The 22,320-nt window shown below is 39.9% G+C and overlaps 1 protein-coding gene across 2 annotated transcripts; it reads right to left on the bottom strand.

Annotated features, from left to right (window-relative positions):
* Nucleotides 1–743: 743 nt before the first annotated feature.
* mtpn (myotrophin) lies at nucleotides 744–14,895 on the bottom strand. Of its 2 annotated transcripts, XM_044186395.1 has the most exons (5): nucleotides 14,516–14,895; nucleotides 11,042–11,155; nucleotides 10,358–10,441; nucleotides 1,971–2,087; nucleotides 744–1,716 (listed from the first exon to the last, which is right to left on the bottom strand). In XM_044186395.1, the coding sequence occupies exons 1-4, from the start codon at nucleotides 14,585–14,587 to the stop codon at nucleotides 2,001–2,003; spliced, it is 357 nt and encodes a 118-aa protein (XP_044042330.1). In that variant the 5' UTR covers nucleotides 14,588–14,895; the 3' UTR covers nucleotides 744–1,716; nucleotides 1,971–2,000. The 2 variants fall into 2 exon arrangements, with proteins under 2 accessions (XP_044042330.1, XP_044042329.1); XM_044186394.1 differs by having other exon boundaries at nucleotides 744–2,087; nucleotides 14,516–14,894.
* Nucleotides 14,896–22,320: the final 7,425 nt, after the last annotated feature.

Raw genomic sequence — 22,320 nt, 5'->3', positions numbered from 1 at the left:
TGATTAGATCGCCCAAGGCTACGAATACCAAGGGTAAAATTTGTCAAACAGCAGGATGTCCCTTTCACTAGAAAAAGTTATTCATCTGATTCTATGGTACTGGAAAACAGTGGAATGAGAGGCAGTTAATGTCTTCATACAATAAAAGTAACATTAATACAAGGTAATAAGTAAATTAAGGCATTTATTTCCAGTGTCAGCTGTCAAATAATGTAAGTATTTTTAAATATGTATTATTACAAAAACTGATGTAGTTCTCAGTATACCACCAGGCAACATTATGGGTGTATCCATACCTAACCTTTTAGAGTTAGTTTTCAAAGAAATTCGGGTTCCCTTGGGTCATTGAAAGTTTGTGAAATTGTGTTTTGGGGGGTGGGGAAAATCAAGGCTTTGAAAGTTTTTGAAAATAGATTTTAATAGACATGGGTCATTGAAAGTGCTTTAAGTTTTATATTTTGTGCAAGAACAGAAATTGAAGTTCTTTTGATATTTTTTCTGTAACAGCACAATTGAGATTTGGTCACACATTCAGGCCTCTCTCTCTTTTTAAATTGTCTGTGAGCTTCTGTAAAGCCTGCTAGTTCTCATTATAAAAATTCTGTTTTGTAACAGTAATTAACCGTGTCTCAAACTATGCTGTGTCAGGTCCTTGAATTTGAGGGAATTGGGCCTGGAAAGTCTTTGAAAAGTCCTTGAATTAAGAAGGTGTGGGAACCATGAATTAAGTTCAGATGACAGAATATTTTTTAATAGATATTTTTATTTCTGTTTTTACAGACGTTTTGTCACAACAAAGTCAGCAAGAGCATCTTTTTTGTCCATTACATTGTAGTAATTCATTTGAAAGCAACCAAGAGAGGACCAGCGACCATTTCATAGCGTAAAAGCAGAGGCAATTTTGACATGCAGCAAAACAGGCAGGGCTTCTAACCGAATCCAAGGCAAGGGGAATACTAACAGCCCCCACCATCCAGTTTCAACTCTAACCCCTATTTACCCATCATTCAGAGCCCCCAGAGCCCATCAATTACAAAATACACAGAGAAGCTGCAACAAAAAGGGAATTTTCGCTCTGAAATCTCACTCCAGGGATGACAAAATGAACACATTTTACAAATTCCTTATTCTATTATTTGCTGTTAACATTGCTTCAAAAGGGATTCAGTAACAGATTTTTAAAACTGCAACATTCAAGTCTTTCTAGTTAGCCAGCATGGTGATTGGTCAAAGAACACAGAATATCTTTTATGCATTTCCAACGTAAAATTTGTCAAAAACACCATTTGATATGTAAGTGATATGCCAAGTAGAAAATCTGACCTCTGGACCTCTCTCAACCAACGTTTCCTAAATTTCAAGATTGGATTGGAGGGACAGTTTGGTCTATTAAAAAAACAAATCAAAGTAGAGGTCACACATGAAAGGTTAATAAAATGAAACTTTACAACCTTTCTTTTCAATCTACCTAGTAAAGTACAGTGCAATTACTGTTCATGAGATTAAACCCTGGCCATACAATACTTATATTGAAGTTGTAAAACATGTTACACACTATTGATCTATTACCATTTGATTTATTTACTGTTTAAAGAGAAAACCGCAAATGAGAGAGGTGTATTTAAGTGCTAAGCTTTGCGTTTACATTAGAGTGATTTCTAGTTTGAGCAGTGTTCTAGGATCCAGGTGCGAGAGTGCTCCCTCAGTGTTTGGTCCCTAAGGGAGACATAATTGACAAGTACTTCTGTTAAATGGCTACAAACAGAGGCCAAAAGAAGAGAATATCCTATCCCAAAAACAAGAAAAGAAAAAAAAAAAAAGTTAAAGGAAAATCACCAGACAGACAAAATGACCCTCAAACAAACAGACAAAAGCAGTGTAAAGACAGAGGTTGATCAGGGTAAAGGGGGCAAGTCCATCTTCTGTCAGGGGACCACTGCATCCATCTGTCTGTCCGTCCGTTCACCCACCTGTCCAGCCACCTCCCACACTGTGGTGTCTCACTTGAGCAGAGCCTTTATGGCATCGCTCTCGGCAGCTTCAAAGGCACTGATGCCGTCCGGTCCTTTTCGGTCTTTGTCAGCTCCCTGTGGAGGAGAGGGGACATGAATATTAAATATGCTTAGTAGGTGCATCAAGTCTTCCTCACAGTATGATGCCAACTCCACTTCATTGAGTCAGGGGTTAAGGTGAGGACCAGCCTATTTTCAAATAAACCGTCCTATGCCCGTGTGGCCGGTGTGGTTCTACGTTGTGTTGGTTTGATAAAGAAGACGCCGTGACACCGGGATCTTTTTATGGCTGACCTCTGTTTATTCTGACAAACAAATAGGGAAACAGAACCTCCATGTTATTGTACTTCCTGCTCCAGCTCCTACACAAATAAAATAAATATACAAAATGCAAGTTAGCCTAGTTTGACGCAACTTTAAGATAGCAGCACTCACTCTTAAAACAACTATATTTAAGTGCCAGTTCGTTGACATCAGTATATTGACAGGTGAAGACAGACATTATAGCATTGTAGGAAACAAAAATACAAACAAATAAATACGAGAAATAATGGGATGGATTAAGATAATGAATGGGCTAAAAGAAATGACACCCACCTCTCCCACAGGGGAATCGTACAAAAAGGGAAGAAGGGAAGGGGCAAAAATAATTTATGGTAGGGACCACAGAAGAAGAAATGGAGGAGGAGGAGGCGCTCTGAACTTCAACACATATACATTCTGGAGTTTGGAGGTCCTCCCAGTCAAAAATAAAGTTTAACCAGATAGGTTGTGTAATTATAACAATAAGAGAACAAGAGATAAAAAGGCACATATGACCCTGTTACCCATTTGCAACCAAATAGAGCCAGGCAGACATGCAGAGGTGAAGAAAGACAACTCCAGAGCGCCCATCTCCAAGGTGGCGACAATCTGCCAAGTCTTATATGGTCTTTGGCACACTCCCTCTCTTAAAATCCTGCTCTGTCATGACTTGCCGCGAAGTTGAACTACATTTAACAGTTTTAACATTCATAAGCATTCCAACAAATGTCAACAAATGTGTACAAAAAGGATCGAATGCAGGTATCATTTGACTGGAGCGGTTTTGATACTACTCAGTACTGTATTATTTCGGTTGATACCTTAAAAAGGCATCGAGTACCGATACCCAAGACTAATCCTGAGATCCTGAAATGGTTACTGGGGTTCCCGGGGTGGAAAAGGGCTATATTGGGGTGGTCAACCATGTGCCATGGTGCACCAACAGAGCTTATCAGTGGATGGTGGTGGAGAGTGCTTGCAATGTAAGCCAGCAAACTGTTGGCTCTCTATGGTATATGGCTTGGTCACCCCTTGCCTATAATGCTTCTTACAAATGTCTTGCCACAGGCCCTTATTGAACAGCTACCCTGGTATGTTATAAACAATAATGGTAAAACTTCTGTCACTTTTATTTTCCTCTAACTCAGTCACTAAGCACTGTCAGCCTGTCTTTATCCAGACAGCACATGCAAAACAAAGTCACAGATACCGAGGCACAAACCCATTTGAGCTCTGAAGGGATAACAGAATGAATGTGAAAGGAAGGGGAGTGGACGCAATCATCTGGATTACAAAAGACAAAAATCAAATGTAAAAAAAAAGAGAATAAGACAATGTGTTGAATACACATGTAGTGACAACAGATTTAACGGGCAACAGAGAAGTGGAGGGGCATGTAGTGGAGAGACGTCTCTTTGTTTGGCCTGCCAACTTTAGTCTCTTAGCAGAGGGCTTACAGAGCCAAGGCAGAGAGAGTCTATTGTTGCGTGGAGAAGCAAGCCATCAAAAACAATGTGACCCAGTTGTGTGAGGATGGTTGTCTGGGTGAAAATTCCATGCCACAGGATCAACAGAGCGCATCCCGAGCAAGAGAGATTTACCAGGGCTGAGTGGGTAACCTGTCAGATCTGAATCTCTAATTGGTAAGGAGACAAAAGACAAAGTAAGAGAGGGTTTTGTCAATTCATAACATGCTTCACATTTCTAGGAAGTGTGCACATGTCAACGCTCCAGTTATTTTAGAGCCCTGTTGTGTTTTTAAATGTGGCAAGTGGTGACCCAAAGTCCCTTAGTGTTTAAACAGTGGTTTAAACAACTCTCTGTGCCAGGCTACTACCTGGAGTCTCCACTGGTTGCCGGGCAACGGGTTCCGACCAAGATCTGGAAATGATATTACACAGTAAGTGGAGAAACTGCACATGGTTTCAGTTTTTAATGAGCTTTATGCTAACTGCATTCATATCAGATCTCAAAACATGTCTTCAAATTTCAATACACAGCGGGTTCCTTCAGTGTAATTCATCTCGTCAGATACAGGACAGATTCCTGGGGGAAAACTAGAGTCCTTCTACTCTGATAATGTTTTAATATTTTTCGGATATGAACTGTTGTTTTATCCATCTGTAAAAACATTCTCAAAGTATTATAGTGATAAAGTATTTGTAGTGTCACTAACTTTTCCAGTAGCTGCTGACTCATTCACATCAGGTACTTGGTAACCAACCATTGTGCTCTCCACTGGTGAGTTCAGAGGGTGAAGGGGAGGCTGGGAAGATATGAGAAGGCTTTCTTTCAGCCTCCTTTGTTTCTCCAGCTCTGGGGAAGTCATTAGTAGCTGGTTCAAAACCATGATGTTTTATGAGTCTGTGGTGGCCAGTACTATCATGTATGCTGTTGCATGCTGGGGCAGCAGGTTGAGGGTAGCGGATGCTAACAGGCTCAACAAACTGATCCGTAAGGCCAGTGACATTGTGGCGGTGGTCGACTCTCTGTCGGTGGTGTCAGAGAGGAGGATGCTGGCCAAACTAGATGACCTCTTGGACAGTGTCTCCCACCCACTCCATGACGTGCTGGTCAAACAAAGAAATACCTTCAGGGAAAGACTCACCCCCCCCCAAAATGCACCACAGGAAGTCATTCCTGCCTGTGGCCATCAAACTCTTTAACTCCTCCCCCTAAGTGTCAGTCTGTATGACCCTAGGTCACAAACTGGACACTGGATCACATCACTGTAATACTTAATATAATTGTGCAATGTTCTCTGTTTAATACTCCGGTGCAATATACTCTGTTTTCAGCTTAATTTATTGATATTTATTCATACTTCTATTACTGCTGTGCAATATCCACCATCTCATAATCATCTCATAAGCTACATTTAACTTGACAGTACTCATTATTGCACTATTACTTATTATATATATTATTACATTGTATTATACCGTACATACTTATCAACCTCTAAATCCTCTTTGGTACTTACACTTATTTTAGCTTTTATACTTTATATCCACTTGTACTTAATTTATCTTACCTGTATTATAGTGTATTATATTTTGATTTGCTTAGTACTTCTATTCCTTCTATGCTCAAGTGTGCATTGACGTGATAGTGAGCAGCTGTAACGAAAGAGTTTCCCCTCGGGGATCAATAAAGTATTTCTGATTCTGATACCTAAGTAACTGACTCTACAGGCCGCATTTAGACGGCAAGAAACAGCATTGCAACTTGACCCTAGCACTTTCACCAACAACACCTAGGAACAAACAAGGCGTCTAGCAAACACAATTGTGCTTTGTGTATTCCACCATATTTGAGGTGGAAAAAGCTCATAATGAGCAGTCCCTTCTAGTCACCACACACCTATATTGCCCTAAACAATATTCTAGTGGGTCTGCCACAGATTGATACTCCCTATGGGTTTTATGGTAGAGTTACAATAATAGCTCTGGCCCATACTCCTACATGTTACACCATGCCATCCCCAATGGCCAGCTCAGTGGCATACTCCTGACACCACTTACATTAATGAGCTTTCCCCAAAATGAATAATGACCCCTCGTGAACACCTCACTGTCCAAACATTATCCAGTCAAAGAGAAGCTAGTGGCCAAGTGAGACACAGCCTAATGAATAAGAATAGACTCCCAGGGAGTCTCCCGTCAAACTGAGATGCATCATCATCCTGGATTATGGAGCCATAGAAAGCAGCACAGGGTCAGTAACATAATGCCACTGACCCGCCAAAGTGTCCATTAAGTTTTCATTATGCCACTAGTGAATGGAATTGAAAGGTCTCCCATGCATAAGTCTTCAAATATTGGGCCAGAGCATCGCTCAAAACTTATGTGAAACACAATGTTTACATCAGACTATTGACCTGCTGGCAGCAGTCAAAAGGCAAATATTCTAACACTTGGCAATATATAAATGGAAGATCAATAACTGTATTGGAGCAAGCTGTGTCAGCTAGGCTCTGCTTGAAATAAATACATTTGGTATAGGTTAAGGAGCTGCACCAAACCTTGGTCAAAATTTAAATAAAAAAAATCTAACAAGCAAACTAGGTGTTGGAAAGTGGGGAGGAGAGTCATTTAAAAAATCATCTTGACAGTAACCATGAATTAAGGGATTGCTGAAAGACTATATAATTGTATGGATCCCAATTTTTTTTTTTTTTTATTAACGCCTTACACCATTTTACAACAGCAGTGCTCAAGGTAGTCTATATTTAGAGGGAAGAAAATGCTCATTTGTGCAATATCACAAACCATCTCCAGTATGTCTTTCCTATTTTTTTGTGTATATGATAAATCTATTAAAGCAAATCATCATATTAGGAATCAAGGCTGCAACTAACCATTTTTTTACATAATTGATTAATTTGTACATTAGTTTCTGAATTAAATCGATTCATTGTTTGGTCTACAAAACATCAGAAAACAATGAAAAAATGGCCATCACAATTTCCCAGAGCCAGTGGTGATGTCATCAAATGTCTTGTTTTGTCCAACCAACAGTCCAAAATCCAAAGATACAGAATCAGAAATACTTTATTGATCCCCGAAGGGAAACTCTTTAAATTGTACTCTTTTGACAGTAATGTTAAGACAAGGAAAAGCAGCAAATATTCATACCTTAGAAGCTGGAACCACAGAATTTGGGGCAATTTTGCTTGAAAAATGACTTAAACGTTTAACCGATTGCTGATTAATTTTTTGACGATCTACTTGCTACGATGGAATAAGTATCGACACATCATCTTTTACAGTATTGAATATTTGAAAGTAGGTTTTTCAAAAATTTCAATCCTAGTGCAAAAGAATAAAAATGTGTATATAGCTTTTGTGTGAAAAACAGCACAAGATGTCTCCTATACTGTCTAGGCCTGACATCTAATTTAACTAATCATTAGTAACCCATATCCAGCTAGGTTAGCATATCCAGAATAGACACTGTACGGAATATACATTTACAGAAGCGAAACAAATACTTTTATTGCATTTTTTATTCCACTAGTTATGTGTTGTTTTTACAGGCCTATAGTGTGTACCTCCCGCCACCCCCCAAAACAGAATTTAGTCACGTCAGTCAAGTTGGTTAAGCCCATTGGAAGATGATGTCTACTAGCCTGTTTTACTTTTAATTCTTACTTGTGGACTACTGTGAGAAAAATAATAATCCCTACTTTTTAAAATCAAGGATACAGACAATAATCAGAAGTTTAAAAGACAAGGCAACAATAGGAACTGACTTGACAAAATAATACTGGAACATTTCTTCCTAGTCAATCGTCATGTGCGCAGTTCCTCATAGAAGAAAATGATGTGTGTATTCATGTGTGTATGCCTGTGTGTGCCCTTTCATTGTTGACTTAAAATTAACTGGCTAGGCTGTAGTCAGCACTCTCGGCCACCATCTTATGGCTGGGTCACCTATTGGGGTTAAAATGGCCTTTCATAATTCATTGCCAACAACAGCACAGCACGCAGTCAGGGGGCAGGGGTCGGCTCCCATGATGCACCAGGGAACCAAGCCATTCTCTCCGCAAACACAAGAATGTCTGACAGACGAATAGTCACAGTTCAGTATTCTCAGTGGGCTCCTTTTATCCACTGTAATGTGGTGGCTGTGGTGCGGCAGGTGCTGCCAGACAGAGTGGATATGCGGCAGCACAGTCAATGGTGTGGCTGTGGGACAATCTATTCATCTCATGTTAAGACACATGCCGAGTTTTCAGAGCTGCCAGGGATAGATGTATTGAGATCTGGTCCCTGTGGTGAATGATGACCTTTTGGCTGCATCTGAGTGTTAATCCTTGTTGGCGCTTAGTGGAGATGAGTACGGAGCCATGAGAGGAGCAAACCCGTAGGTTCGCTCATATCTTTGCCTTCCACCACAATCCCTGTTCAGATGAGCTATGGCTGCTGTGTTGTCTCATATGATACCACAAACAAAGGCTTTAAAAAAATAAAGAAAAAAAGGTCCACCCAAGGGCCTTTCATTGCCAATGCAGAGGTGGTACTTGCATAGCTGCCTATTTAAGATGTAGAAGAGCTTCTGGCTTTCAGGGGGATGTACTAAGGCTGTGTATACGTGACTGGTAGCAGGGGAAATAAAGGAAAATGACTGCAGTCAATAATAAAGACAGTATGTTGGTTTCAAACCCAAATTTCATCACTGTTATGTGCAGGTGACATGTGACAATGTGACAATAACTCCTATGGACATAAAATACATCATCTAGCACACAGCTCAGATCTGAACTTGAACTACATCATGTACTTCCTGCTTTTTAGTAGACCTACCATGAAGAGAAGGCTGAGGGATCACCAAAATCTTGTTATCAAAATAGTTATCAAGTTAATACAAGCCTATGACAGAAAAAACTACTGACAACCAAACAACAGTTCTGTGTCGAGTAGAAGTTTAAGTCAGAATGATGTACCTGCCCATGCTTGCCCAACGTTACGCTATCAACTTTTATAGAACTTACTGAGTAGTAAACTGCTATTTTCTTCCTGTTGGCATTGGATGCTTCTTTTGGTTTATCTGTGAGCCAACAGCACTGACGGCCAACTGAATGAACAATGAAAATGGGGGATTGATACAGCTGATGCCAGCAGGATTAAGTAAGCAGTGGAGTACCACACAAGTGTCTCTTTAACCAAACACCAATGTTTCCCCATACATAGATTACGGTTTCCTCTTTTCAAACGTCTGCTTCAAAGTGCAGTTGAAACTGAACTGATTGAAAAGTCGGCCTGAATGGTGCATGATGCGATGATACGATGCAATAGAGTGCAAAAAATGACTTCCCTAATCGGTAGTGTGACTTAGCTTGTGAATGCTCCCTCCCCTCTTCCCATTACTTTCGTTGAGCCAAGATGATGCTACCGTGAAACAACTCTGTAGAGGAGCTTTCATTTACCCTGCCTCATTTAGCCTGGCTGGGAACAGACAGCTGCTCACTCACCCTCAGCCCCCAAATATCTATCTCTCCATCTCTCCTTCTCATATGCACATATTGACTTGCAGCTAACATTCTCTTGCACTCTTGCAGTGGAATGGCACGCAGCTACAAGATGTAACCAATAGGCCTATCTCCATTTTAAGTTTCTACGTGAGCTACAGATATAAAAAAGAATAACGATATCAAATCAGGAAGTTGTCAGCTATACACACCTGTTTTATTCTAATGAAACATACAAATGTTAAATGACAGAGCAGTCCCAGAGACAAAGAACTGAAAGAGGTACCGAAAGACAAGTAGCTATTGTGGCCCCCATTTGTGCGACATTCATTGTCCACAGGGGCATTAATTCCACTGCACTCTGGCTCATTTGGGCAGTGGTGAAACAGAACTCCACCAGCCTAGACAAGCCAGAAGATATGTCATTTATATGTATATGACTGGCATGCAAGTATTTCTGAGTGAAACATTCGGGTAAGATATGCAAGAAGAGCCACTGACTTTCTAAAAGAAAGCTCCTACACCTACAAATGAGGCTTTCTATTTGACTGTGATGGAGCTGCAAAAAAATCAGTTTTCTTCTGCTGGTTGAATTGGACATTCATCATGGTATGCTCGTTATTCAGTTGCATTTCTACATCCTTTGCCAGCTGTGCCTGACTCGGTATGGTCTCTCTCCTCACAGCTGTGACTGTGTGTGCACATGCCCACATGCATCTATCTGAGGTGGCATTTAGTTCCAGAGCTAAACAACTGACGGAGGTTGAGGTGGAAGTATGGGGCAGAAACTTAGATGGAGCAAAGGCCTGTGCACCTATGAATGAAACCGCTTAAAAGCACAGAAACGAAACAAGTCAACAGCAGCAATACTGTGTAATGTTCTATGAACATTCCAGCACAGCCTCCACAGTACCATGTTAAAGGGCCTTTTGTCCAATGAGTTACCTCATCAGCACTCATGGCTCACATGGAGCCACTGACACATCAACATGCACTGAGGGGACACCGGGGGACTTCTGTGTGCTGATGCAGATGCATGATTTGAGCATGCTCAAATCGAAGTACCAACCTTTTCTAGCAGGACCTTGACACAGGAGAGGTGACCCTCGAAACAGGCAGAGATCAGTGGAGTGAGCCCATGTTTGTCAGGAGCCTGTAGGGGGAACGGGTGGAAAAGGCATGAGTGGGAGAAAAAACAGGAGAAAGAGACAGAATTTTGTGGAGAAAAGCTTGATATATCAGCAGATCATAGGCACAGTTGCAATGCTACACAAGGGCACATCCCTCTTTTTATCAAGAATAATTAAGAAAAGGAACTCCTGTGAGAGAGAGGTTATACTCCTCCCTTATGTCTGGAAATTATAAGAAAACACACTGCACTTCAGCACTAGATTTATCTTCCTTGTTTCTTTTTGGGCTTGGGAGGCAAGTCCAGAAGAGAGTGTTGAGGCTCAGGAGGCCAATAAGGCTCAGGAGGCCAATAAGGCTGATGTCTAGTAAGCCTAGACAATTTTTGAATGAGAGAATGTACAGTGGCTGGAATAGCATATAATAAACTGGTCTTAACAGTCAGACTACTTTAGTTTAAACAAACGGATAATGCTCATGCCAAAACAAGCAGTGTAACAATATGCTTAGACTATGAAGAGAAGCAGACATAGGCACTGTTATTTTTCGTGGACACGGCAACCCTGGACAGTAGGCTAATTAATGCAAAAATAATGTGAGGGTAGCTGGTTGTTGTGGCTCTTACATTGATATCTGCTCCCTTAGAAATGAGGAACACCACCACATCTGTTTGACCAAAGTCTGCAGCGTAGTGCAGAGGCTTCCTCCCACCTTCTAGGGTCCGGTTTACATCTTCAGCCTGGAAAAGATAAAGACAACACATTAACAGGGCTGAAATACATAAACTCAGTGCTGTTAAAAGCCAACAATATGCATTAAAAGGGACATCTGAGAAGATCTTTTACTTGAAACAGAAATTGTCACTGTTTATACAAGCTCACACTGAAATTCAGTGTCAAACAAGCACATGCACCATCCTCTCCCCTTCAGTCACAACTGTCAGTTCCAGTTTTCTCAGAACTGTATATGATCAACTAATTGTCTGACTAAAGATGGAGGCAAGTGGGGCAATTTCCATTAATTTATTAGCTCAGAAAATGGGCCTCCATAACAGAATATATGAGTAGAATTTGCTGAAAGGCCCTGGATCATAGGAGGTATATCTTGTTAGACAAGACCCTCATACGAAAACACCTGATCTGGAGATGACAGAGTTAGCCTGGTTATCTGGTCCACCTGGGGGCAACTAAGACCAAATCTAATAAAGCTGAGATGCAAATCAAAGGAAGGAATAGAAAAATAGCACAATTGGGAGATACCTAATCATTATCATAGTATAATGATACATCTTAAATATTGTCCTTGCCTGGTCCTAATTCCAACATTACAGTAAAATGATACAAATGTCTGAACTTATCTGTTTTGACTGAATAAATCAACAACTGTATTCCTCTACCTGCTGCAGAATTATGAATAGCCCTTTTTCACAGCAGACATTTGGACTTGATACTAGCTACACCTGTGCTTTTGCTGCCATCACATTAATTATGGCTGCATTCCAGAAACATGTGCAAGTTCTCGGGTCCTGATATTGTAGATGCTGGCTCATATGCATGGCTACTGAAAACCTAAATGGAACTGGGCCATCGTTAATGTTATTAATTAAACCTGTGCTTTTCCTACTGTGACAAGTCAAAACGTGTGCTGTGAAAAAGGCCCGCTTTAATTATCAAAATATACCTAATTAAATTCCTAATTTTGATGCAAACCTTGAAAAAGCAGAAAACCTGCTTGCACAATACACTAGGATTAAATATTTCACAAATTCTATGTTCAATTACAAAAAATGTATTTGCACTAGTAACATGAATAAACACAACCTGCGAATATTCGCCCTTAATCTGGCTTACTACAGCGGTATGAGCCTAAAATAAACTGATTTTGCTGTGATTTAATTGCAATAAACAGATCAAAAGGACACCGAAACAACTACATCATGATGACTATTTGTAAAAAGTCTGAATTCATGCTTCGTCAAGTCTGTCCGGAAGACGACGAGCAAACAACTTTTAAAATGCTTATTCTCTGAATGGACTTCCGATCGATCAGGGCTATGCTATGCTAACTTGGTTCTGACTGAAGTCAGCACTCACCAGATATTTCGGTTCTGTTATTTCCCTCCAGTCTCTCTTCTTTTGCCCCTCTTCTCTCTCTACATTCATGAAGTAAAGTACATTTCCCTTCCGGTCAACAGTCAACATGGACGAAGAGAGGCTAATTACAGTACATTATAACACCCAATAGTGGCTGCCCAAAAAATCCACTTCACTTTCTGTTTGAACACACCATAGCAGTCTAATTCTGCTCAAAATTCAGCAACTATAATCAGGACTTTAGATTCGTTATTAGTATGGTGGTTTGTAAGCCAGATAAGATTCAAACCTTAGGGTCTATGCATCAAGCTACGTGCAATATGCAAGTGTATCCTACACTATCCTATCAGCTACATCTTTCTCAACAATATCTAGCTTTTATGTCAATTAAAAGTTTCAACCAGATGCTATTGACATCTACAAGTTGTAAAAACATGCATGTGTAAGGGGGGGAACTAGGAACCCACAAAAAACAACAACATTTGATCTTACAGTGACACTCCACCCAAAATCGATCTTTGACTTCATTGTTGTGAAAATATGAGTGGTTAGACCATATTGAGCATGCAGGTGGAGAGTGGAGACATGGATTATACTGCAAGAGTAGTTTTCAAAACTTTATACCATCTGTGAAAACTGGTCAATATCAGAATCTTCTGTAACTTACATAAATTCAACCTGACTAAAGCCTCCAGTGGGTGAAGTGTTCAGATTTTGGACATCAAACAGGCTATTGATTGAAGATGGTGATTACAAACTGACAGTCTTTGTGTGGAAGTCTTCATGTATTTTTAAACTGGAACATACACTTTATAGATGGGCGCATATAATATAGAATTTTTGTTACTTTATAAAGATGTGCTGCCTTAGTGACCTAGGACATACCATCTACAGTACATATGTATACTATAGTGTAGGCATTTCTGTAGCATGACTGAGTAAGAATCCAATATTCAAGTAAAACTACACAGCTGTTACTCAACTATAAGCCAATATCAAGTCAACGTTTACAATAAATTAATACAAGACTGTTTGTAACAAAAATGGCCTCCTCCAGCACAGGCAAGAACACAAGCTTTTAATCTTTTCTACAGAAGCAAGGGACACTTTAAGCTCTGTAGTGAAATCAGTGTGGCCTAACAGGCACTTATTAGTTTAGACAAAGACTTTTCTATCAGTCTCTTCCTAAAAGATGATGCTGGTTACTGTGGAAGGTGCCGCCGGATTTGCTGTAGCCGGGCCTTCAGCTGAGACCCCCGCCCACCAACTTTAGCTAGACACTGCTGGAGCCCGGGCCCGTGTGGTGGTTAGCTCGCTAGCAATTAGCTAAACTTATCTCACAACACGTTAACAGAAACCCATTCTACAGACAATAAATACTGCCCAATAACGCATGGTGTTGTAAACAACTATTGTCGTTGCTGCTGCTGACATTACAATTGACATAACGGTAGCTGTTAGCGGGCTATCCACAATATGTAACGTTAGCACGTACCAGCAGATGCTGCTGTTGTTGGTTAGCTTACCAACAGGTTGCTTTCTGAAGAAAGTGGCAATGATAGCTGACCGAACTAAACACATTCCATAGTTAAAGCCAAACTCACAACGTTTAAAGTACAACGTTAATGACTATCGTCATACGGCTGGAGCCGAGACAGTTAGCAAAACACTAACCCATTGCCTATTCTCCAGGTAAGAACTGTACATCGCTAACTATGCTAACTTGACGTTCAGAAGTCTACACTAAATCGTGTTACACCAGCCTTGAAATGTTTCAAGGTCAACTCAAGATAGGTTACAGCTCAATGAATTACAGATAACATTACGAATCCAGCAAGTCCTGATAGCTTGCCAATGTCAGATTAACATTACCCAACTCCAGCTAGCGTTAGCTAGCTAGCTAGCCGCCAACTGGAGTTAGCTAATTACCTTAGCTAAGGAGCTACTCGCGAGAAAATTGTTGCACCCAACTCACTGAAAGACCTGTCAAGTCACAGTTGTCTTACCGTTACCAGTTTAGCTTGGACCTCATCCAGGTCCCCGGTCTTCAATGCCCACATCAATTCTTTATCTTCCATCTTCCTGTTTGCTCCGGTGTTGCTCCTTCCCTGTTATGCTATAGGGGAGTTGTCAAGTTAAATGCTAGTGCGTTAAAAGTTAGCTGGCTTGAGCTGGAAAACTCTTCTTGTCGTCGCAGTAAGTACGGTCGTAGAACTCGACTGAATACAATGTCGTTTTAATACTTAAGACAGCAATGTTAGTTGGATTTGGGACCGAATGAATGATCAATGGCAGGTAAATATAGGCTCAAAAGAAGATCTGAAAGGCAAGTCTGAGGGGGATCCGCCTTTCTGCAAGCCAGAAGTGTTTCCGATGTCGTTACCCGGAAGTTAACATTCAAGGGGTAAGCTTTACGTTGCACTTTCACAAATTATTATTGCAAAGCACATGCCACTCGATCTAATGTATTCTTTGTGTACACAACTAATAATTATGTTTTTTTTTATTTCCACCTTTAAAACATATGCAGTTAATGACTGATGACTAATTGCTGGCAGCTTCAGCTTTTATACCACTTAAGTATAAAAGCGGAAATTCCTACCCTTGTATTGGTCGTGACCGCATTTTTGTATTCCATGACCACAGCATTGATAAAGCCCGTTATTATCATCACGTCAGTCCTCCAGTTCTGCTCTCCAGTGCTCACCCAGAGAGACAGTACAAACGTTTTATTTATCTCCCTGTTCTGTACTGTTCAACGTTCAGGAGCATAAAAATGACAATGAAATAAATACCTTATAATCATAAAATATAATTTGTTACATTAGCCTATATAAAGATTCTATATTGCTGACACACTTAATTTGCCTTCCATAGTTAAAAAAAGGCAAATGCAAACTATATTGACCCAAAAGTGACTTTACATGCCATGCCAGTGCCATTTCACCATGGTAACACTCAAGATTGCATTTTTCAGTTTTTTTTGTCATGTTATTCATTATTGTTTCCATTAAAAACTGAAAAAACCCTCTCAACCAAGTCAAAAGAGACAAGAAAAGAGAAAATCAATAAATAAAGAAAAAACAAAATTACAGCCAAGAATTTCCAGGTTCTGGCCAATCTCTACAGTCAACCCTGCAACATAATATAAACATAATACATATAACAATAACAGCATCTGTTATTGTTATCCTTATTATCATCATTTAGAAGAAAAAATATATATTAATTACTTAATATATTATATATTAATAATGAAAATAAAAACTGTACATCAACAATTCCATAACACGATTTGGGATTTAATGGAATTTAAATCCATTAAACTTAGATTCTTAATTAGTTTCCTAGAAAATATCTTATTTTATAGTTGTATTGCTGTCATGTCAATCTAAAACCATGCAATTTAGATGCTAAATGAGCAAAAAAACTGAGAGAATTGTCAAGTCCATGATTCATTGTTGGGGTTGCAGGTTGGCGTAGATCAAATCTTTTTATGAGTTGACCATGGTTTAATTCCTGTGACAGCCCAACCTGCTGCAACTTGCTTGAATGTCTTCAGCTCCTGAAGCTGAACCTGCACTCTGACCTCCTGGCAGAGATCAATGAAGTACCTATGTACATGTATATGTATGAGAGAGTGGGAGCCAGGCTCAAAGAGCCAGTGGTCCCTATGACTGATGATGTTTAAGCTGAGCGCAGCTTGGGCATCATTATTTTCAAGGCACTTTCAAGGAGCCGAAGCATTCAATGCAGCACCTGTTGGAAGCAATCTGCACTTTCAGGGTCATCTCCATTGTCATCCACCATTGGAAGAACTGCTCAATCAGTCCTTGATAAATACAGGATCAGCTGCAGAAAGACAACAGGGCAAGAGGGGGAGGAAGAAACAAACATGACTTTACCTTGATCTGTAAAGGATCAAGGGCAGAGCAACAAATTCAAAGCCATACAACTGCCTTTTTGCCATGGCGTTGCCACTACAGCCTCCCACATCTGCCTCCTCCCTCCATTTCATGCTCCCTAACCTCATTCTCCAAACGAAGTCAACTGTATGCATCCTCTCTCCAGCCTCTCCTTTTGAAATATAGGTGATGACAAAAGTGTTGTCGCACTATCATTACATGAAATCAGCAGCCCCTTGGAAAAACCAATCTGTCCAGAGGATGAAGAGGACAATAAAAGACACCATTTCCAGAAAATTCAATATGGTATCAGAATAAAAATGCAGATAATGAGATTCAACCGTCCTTGCATCCTCCCCCTCCTGGCATAGAGCTCCCCTTTACAGAACTCTCTCTCTCTCTCTCTCTCTCTCTCTCTCTCTCTCTCTCTCTCTCTCTCTCTCTCTCTCTCTCTCTCTCTCTCTCTAACTCACTCACACACACACACACACACACACACACACACACACACACACACACTCTCTCTCTCTCTCTCTCTCTCTCTCTCTCTCTCTCTAACACACACATAAACACACTGAGCAGTTGAAACAGGTATTAAAACTGTTTTATGTGATGGTAATAAACTGCACTAGTGTATGTTGCAGATTTTACACCCAAATGGTAATAAGGACACAGATGATTACTGCCCAGGTTTCTCCTGCTTGTTATGCTAATGTGGCATATATGACTGAAATGACTCCCAGAATGGATAATCACAAGTTCATATTTGGCTCAAATCAATTGCAGTCCCACTAGTCATGCCTGTAATAATTATGTCTGCATACTAATGTTCTTCGGGCAGTGTAGGAATTACTGCTTTAGTATTTCATTACATTTTCTCAAATTTCTTTTGACCAGAAAATGGATACTTTATTTGATAAGAATACTTGTACTTTATGTATATTTTATTATTTGCAGTGGAGGTTTAAAATACACTTTTGCAGTCTAAATAGCACATATTATAGCTGTTACTGTGGTAAAAGTAAGCCCCTGTTATGTGAGTGAACAGCACAATGGCTTTTTTTTAAATGTATGGACGCCAGAGAAAGTTTTCCGTCTGACAGACATGTTAAAGTAATTCTATCCATAGGCATGGCAGCATGGCACTTCCATTTTTCAGTCTATTAGCAGCGCTCAGGCAGCAGAACTACATTTTGCAACTGTGTCCATTAAAAAGTCCAGAAGGGACCTGACTAAAACACACTCTCAGCCATTCAAAACAATCCTGAAGATAATACTCAACTGACTGTGCAGATGTACTTCCCCATAACTACTAGACCATTCAGCATTATGAAAAAAAAAAAAATAATTAACAGACATAACCTCTGCAGTAAGCCAATTAGATATTTTTTCATAGATCAAATACAACCTATTTATGAGGACTGAGACAGTCTATTCTCCTCAATGAGAGATTATGATTGCACATTATGGTATCCACAAGAGAAAAAACAAGACCTTTTACAAGCACAATTTTTTTGATTGATAGAATTGATACTTTACTTGAGCATTTATACTTTTACCTCACTTTATTTCCGAGGGCAATGCTGTATGTTTTACTCTGCTACATTAAGACACCTGTAATAACTAATTACTTTGCAGATTAACATCTCACATGCAAATGAATAATGAGCTCATAAAACGTGATGTGTTACTTGAGTTGACTATAGTTGAGTCATCAGACCAGCTAAAGCATTAAAATACTGCTTAGAGGAAAAGGCTGTGATCATAGGATACCATTTCTGTTGCTCAAGGTGCAGATTATAAAATCTCTGCTAACACAGCAGCTCATGAACAAATAATAATGTACCAATGTGAAAGAAAGCACTTTTACTTACACCTTCATTAATATATATTTTTGACCACTTGGGGGCAGCACAACAAGCTGTAAACACAACATTGGCATACTCTCAACTTAAAAATTTGTATTGGCGAATGTGTTAGCAACAGTTGCTTATTTGCACACCCAGCAGACACGGACTAACATTAGCATTAACTAGCATTAACATTCATTCATAGCATCCATTAGCATTGGTATGCATTTGGAGTTGTATTTGTGGCCATGTGATGAATGTAAGTCCAATATTCACTTTCCTTTTAGCTGTATGTTGGTTTTCGCCAACTCCTGTGGGAAATATCTGGCTCTTATACCTGCTAGATGTCAAGGCAGGACAGGCCACAAAAACACAGAAGAGGACCACAGCATTCACACAGAGAGGAGAAACAAACAAACACAGAGGGAGAGAGAGCCATGATAACATGCAAACTAGGGAGAGAAGGGGAGAGGCCAGATCAACGACTGTATGAGGTACCGACAGCCAGGAGAGAGAGAGGTCTAACTTGTTCATCTGCTGTTTGGTGCAGGGTTGGCAGTGTATGGTGAGTTTATCAGAATATTTGAGCTGAAAACAGCTTTCACTGCTGCTGGAAACAAGGTTTTAAAGAAAAACAAAGCTAGAAAACAGTAAAGTTACATAAACCAAAATGATGAGTTGAAAGGCGCCAAAATGCTCCGTAAAGCTGAGGGGGACTGCAAAATTGGGTGAATTCTCTATGGGTTAAAATAAATATTGATTAGAGCAGTTTCAATTTAACTGTTCCATTGTAATCTTGATACTTTTACTTAAGTAACAAATGTGAGTACTGTATAGACATCCACAAAATTTGTGTCAGTTTCTCCTACTGTTTGTGTTCTGTAAGCGCCCACCTGCCAACATTGGAACCTTCAATTCTTGTTCACTTTTTAACCCCTTAGACTGTCCATACAGTACAGGCACTAACATCAGCAGTACAAGAATGCTGATATGCCAAATAACTGAGAAATCTGCAGGATATACAGCTACAGATACATGGGACAGACTTTAAAATGTTACTTTTGTTTTCAAGGGTACACAATTAACAGTAATTAACAATAAGCTAAAGAAGAGTGGAATTTCTGCCCATGTTTGCAAAATAAAATTATCTCCACCTCTTCTGATCTGCTCATTCTCACCCTCTACAGCATTTCTCCAGACCATCCTCATCAAGTTGATTAGTGTACTGAAGGGTAATCCATACTTACTAAATTGGTTTAATCCAGCTATCTCAGTTGTACATGGCCTTGTCTTTGTCACGGCTAAATGTAACGTGATTAGTGAGGCCTGCTGTGACTGTCACAGACACCCAAGGTATTCTGACTCTACAGCCTCAGCACAATCCTGGGGAGTCGCCTAAATGTCAGGTCTGTTTGCTGAGACAGCAATTACTAAGCCACCTGCTTCACCAAGATTGTCAGGACTTGGGAACATATGCAGTCGACACTGCTCATGAAATTCATACTTTAATGTTTTGGAACTGTCCAAAAACTCTTTTCCATAGCAAAACATGCATACTGAGTGGAAGAGAAAATTTGTTGGATTGTATTTCTCTTTCTGAAATGAGAAGTACTTCATTTTGTCATTTTTTTTTTTTTTTAGTTGTTTGGGCGGCCATGCTTTAGTTTCAAACGCTGACATTTCTACAGAATCATACTGTATGTGAATTTTCTGCAGAGTCCTCCTTCAGTCTGCTCTTTGTTGGTGAAGAACGCCACCTGTGGAGTCACATGAGAATGTGGGACTGAATACCAACAGAGTCAAGAGGCGTCTATCACACACAAGGTGAAATATGAAAACAAAGTTGCATGAAACCAAATCAAATTTGAACAAAACTAACTAAAACTCATTTTGACTCAGTCAATACACAAAAATCTGTCAAATATGAACAACCAACAAATATGCAATATGATATCAATATATTGTGTATATAAACAGTACATGCATATATTAGAATACACATGTATGAAATACATCAATACACTTTAAACCTGCATTAATTGATGTTTTGGCCACTTGGGGGCAGTGCAACAAGCTATAAATACAACACTGACATATTATCACCTTGACAAGTTTATATGGCGAACATGTTAGCAAACAGTTGCTCATTTACACATCCAGCAGATACAGAGCAACATTAGCATTCATCTGGAGTTTTGTTTCTGGCCACCTGATGAAAGTAAGTCTAATATTCACTCTGTTTTCAGCTCTATTTTGGTCTCCACCAACTGCAGGAAGGAAACATCTGGTTTTATAGCTGCTAAATCTTCCACTGTGTTCACCAGGTAGTCACTAACTTTGTTTGTCTGTTGTTTGGTGCTGGGAAGGTAGCATATAGTGGGTTTATAAGAGTTTTTTATTTGAAATCTGCAGTCTGGTGATAATTCATCACTTTCACATTACACATAGTCATTTGATCAATGTTTATATAAGTATATTGATTATTGCAGCTTTAAAGTATACTAAAATAGTGTACTATTAATAATAGTACCAAAAAAGACATGAAAAACATTATGTAAATATGTTTTATTATTTCTTATGTACAATTTTAATACACTACAGCTTCAGTGGTGTTAACTCAACTTAAGCAAACTTTTTTTTTACTCGCAGGGAACTTGTTACTAAGATCCGTGTTGCATCACAGGTTTAATGCAGAAGCACCATCACCAAGTTAGGGATGAAAGCAATTTCCTTAACTCCCAGTAACACGCCACCCATGATTGATTTAGACCTCCAACCTCTCAATCACAGCTGGCCTGTTGTACTCAGATATTGCACATGGAGCAAATTTGGTTTCTAAACTGGGAATGTATTATGATAGAGAGGGTGAGCATCATCTGGTTTTTCAACCTCACTATTTGGAAACTTGTGATAAAGGGAGTGCAACCACAACTCTTTTTGATGAATTTATAGAGCGGGAATAAAAAATGCAGTTTGGAAAAGTAATAAAAACTAGTAACTGCAGGAGAGCGTGTTGTGTTTTGCGGGCAGAGGAAACATTAGTAGTAAATAATTTTCCATCCAATAGACCCATAAGCTATGGAGCATAATCTCAAGAGAAATTAAACCTCTGTCGATGCCTGCAATGCAGAGTTAAAGGAATATTACTTCATGAGCCAATGGACAGTCATGCTAGGTAGATGATAACATAACTACTGTAGGTTATGTTGTTGAAAACACCTGCATATTAAAGTTAATGTTGAAAAGCAACTCTCACCGTCCTTAGAAAATAAACACACAAGGTGTGATTGAATGATCTTAAAGAGCACCTGAGGCTTTTAAGGACCTAAAGCTCTCTGGGTCTTATTTTCAACAAATGGACACCACTAATAGCCAATTCTCTACAGTATATCCTTTGGCAGACACGTGTTCTGATCTATGTGTGGCTGACTTGTCTTTGTTTAAGAGAACAGTCTATGTAGCCTCTGTGGGCAGACATGTGCTGCTTCCTCTGACTCCACATGCAGCTTCCTTCTAGAGGTCAGGCCATAGACACTGCCTTCCATAATGGGAGTGTGGGCAAGAAGAAATAAGCAAGACACAGTACAGGACCTGTCTTCAAGCAGAGGCACACTGACGTGAACCGCATTCATGCCTCCCTCCCTAACAGTAACTGTGAGCGTGGGTTTTGAGGCACCGAGGTGCGAAGACATTGCAGTTCAAGAAATGTTCTCTGTCGCTCCAAGAAAGTGGATGGATCTCTAAAAATTCACTTTTCATGGACTCTGTGATGAAGTTGCTACCAAGAGACCAGGATCATCACTGTAATTTGCTTACAACCCCTAATAAACATACGTGGCTGTCCATTGTTCACCCATATCACCTTCCATCATCTGGCCCTCACTTCCATCAGGCAGTGCTCTATCCCATCATCCATCACTCGGAAGGGTTGTCCATTGCCGGCTGCCCCTGATCAACCCTGACTAGCCCTGACTAGGGGCCTGTGCTTTCTGTAGTAGATGTGAGTCCTGATAGGATGTGACAACTTTATTAGGCACAAATCAGGCGGCCGCGGTT

Source organism: Siniperca chuatsi, linkage group LG23 (assembly GCF_020085105.1).
Source record: "Siniperca chuatsi isolate FFG_IHB_CAS linkage group LG23, ASM2008510v1, whole genome shotgun sequence".
In the NCBI taxonomy this organism is placed as follows: domain Eukaryota; kingdom Metazoa; phylum Chordata; class Actinopteri; order Centrarchiformes; family Sinipercidae; genus Siniperca; species Siniperca chuatsi.
Note: the sequence above shows the minus strand (reverse complement) of the source record. Positions and strands in the feature narration are given on the sequence as shown.

What these genes read in the sequence shown, in the direction of transcription:
- mtpn (XM_044186395.1), bottom strand. Translation starts at nt 14,587, where the DNA reads ATGGAAGATAAAGAATTGATGTGGGCATTGAAGACCGGGGACCTGGAT. An exon ending in CTAAGGGAGCAGATATCAAT is followed by an intron (nt 10,442 to 11,041) that starts GTAAGAGCCACA and finishes TTCCCCCTACAG; the next exon opens with GCTCCTGACAAACATGGGCT. An exon ending in TCAAGGTCCTGCTAGAAAAG is followed by an intron (nt 2,088 to 10,357) that starts GTTGGTACTTCG and finishes TCTCCTCCACAG; the next exon opens with GGAGCTGACAAAGACCGAAA.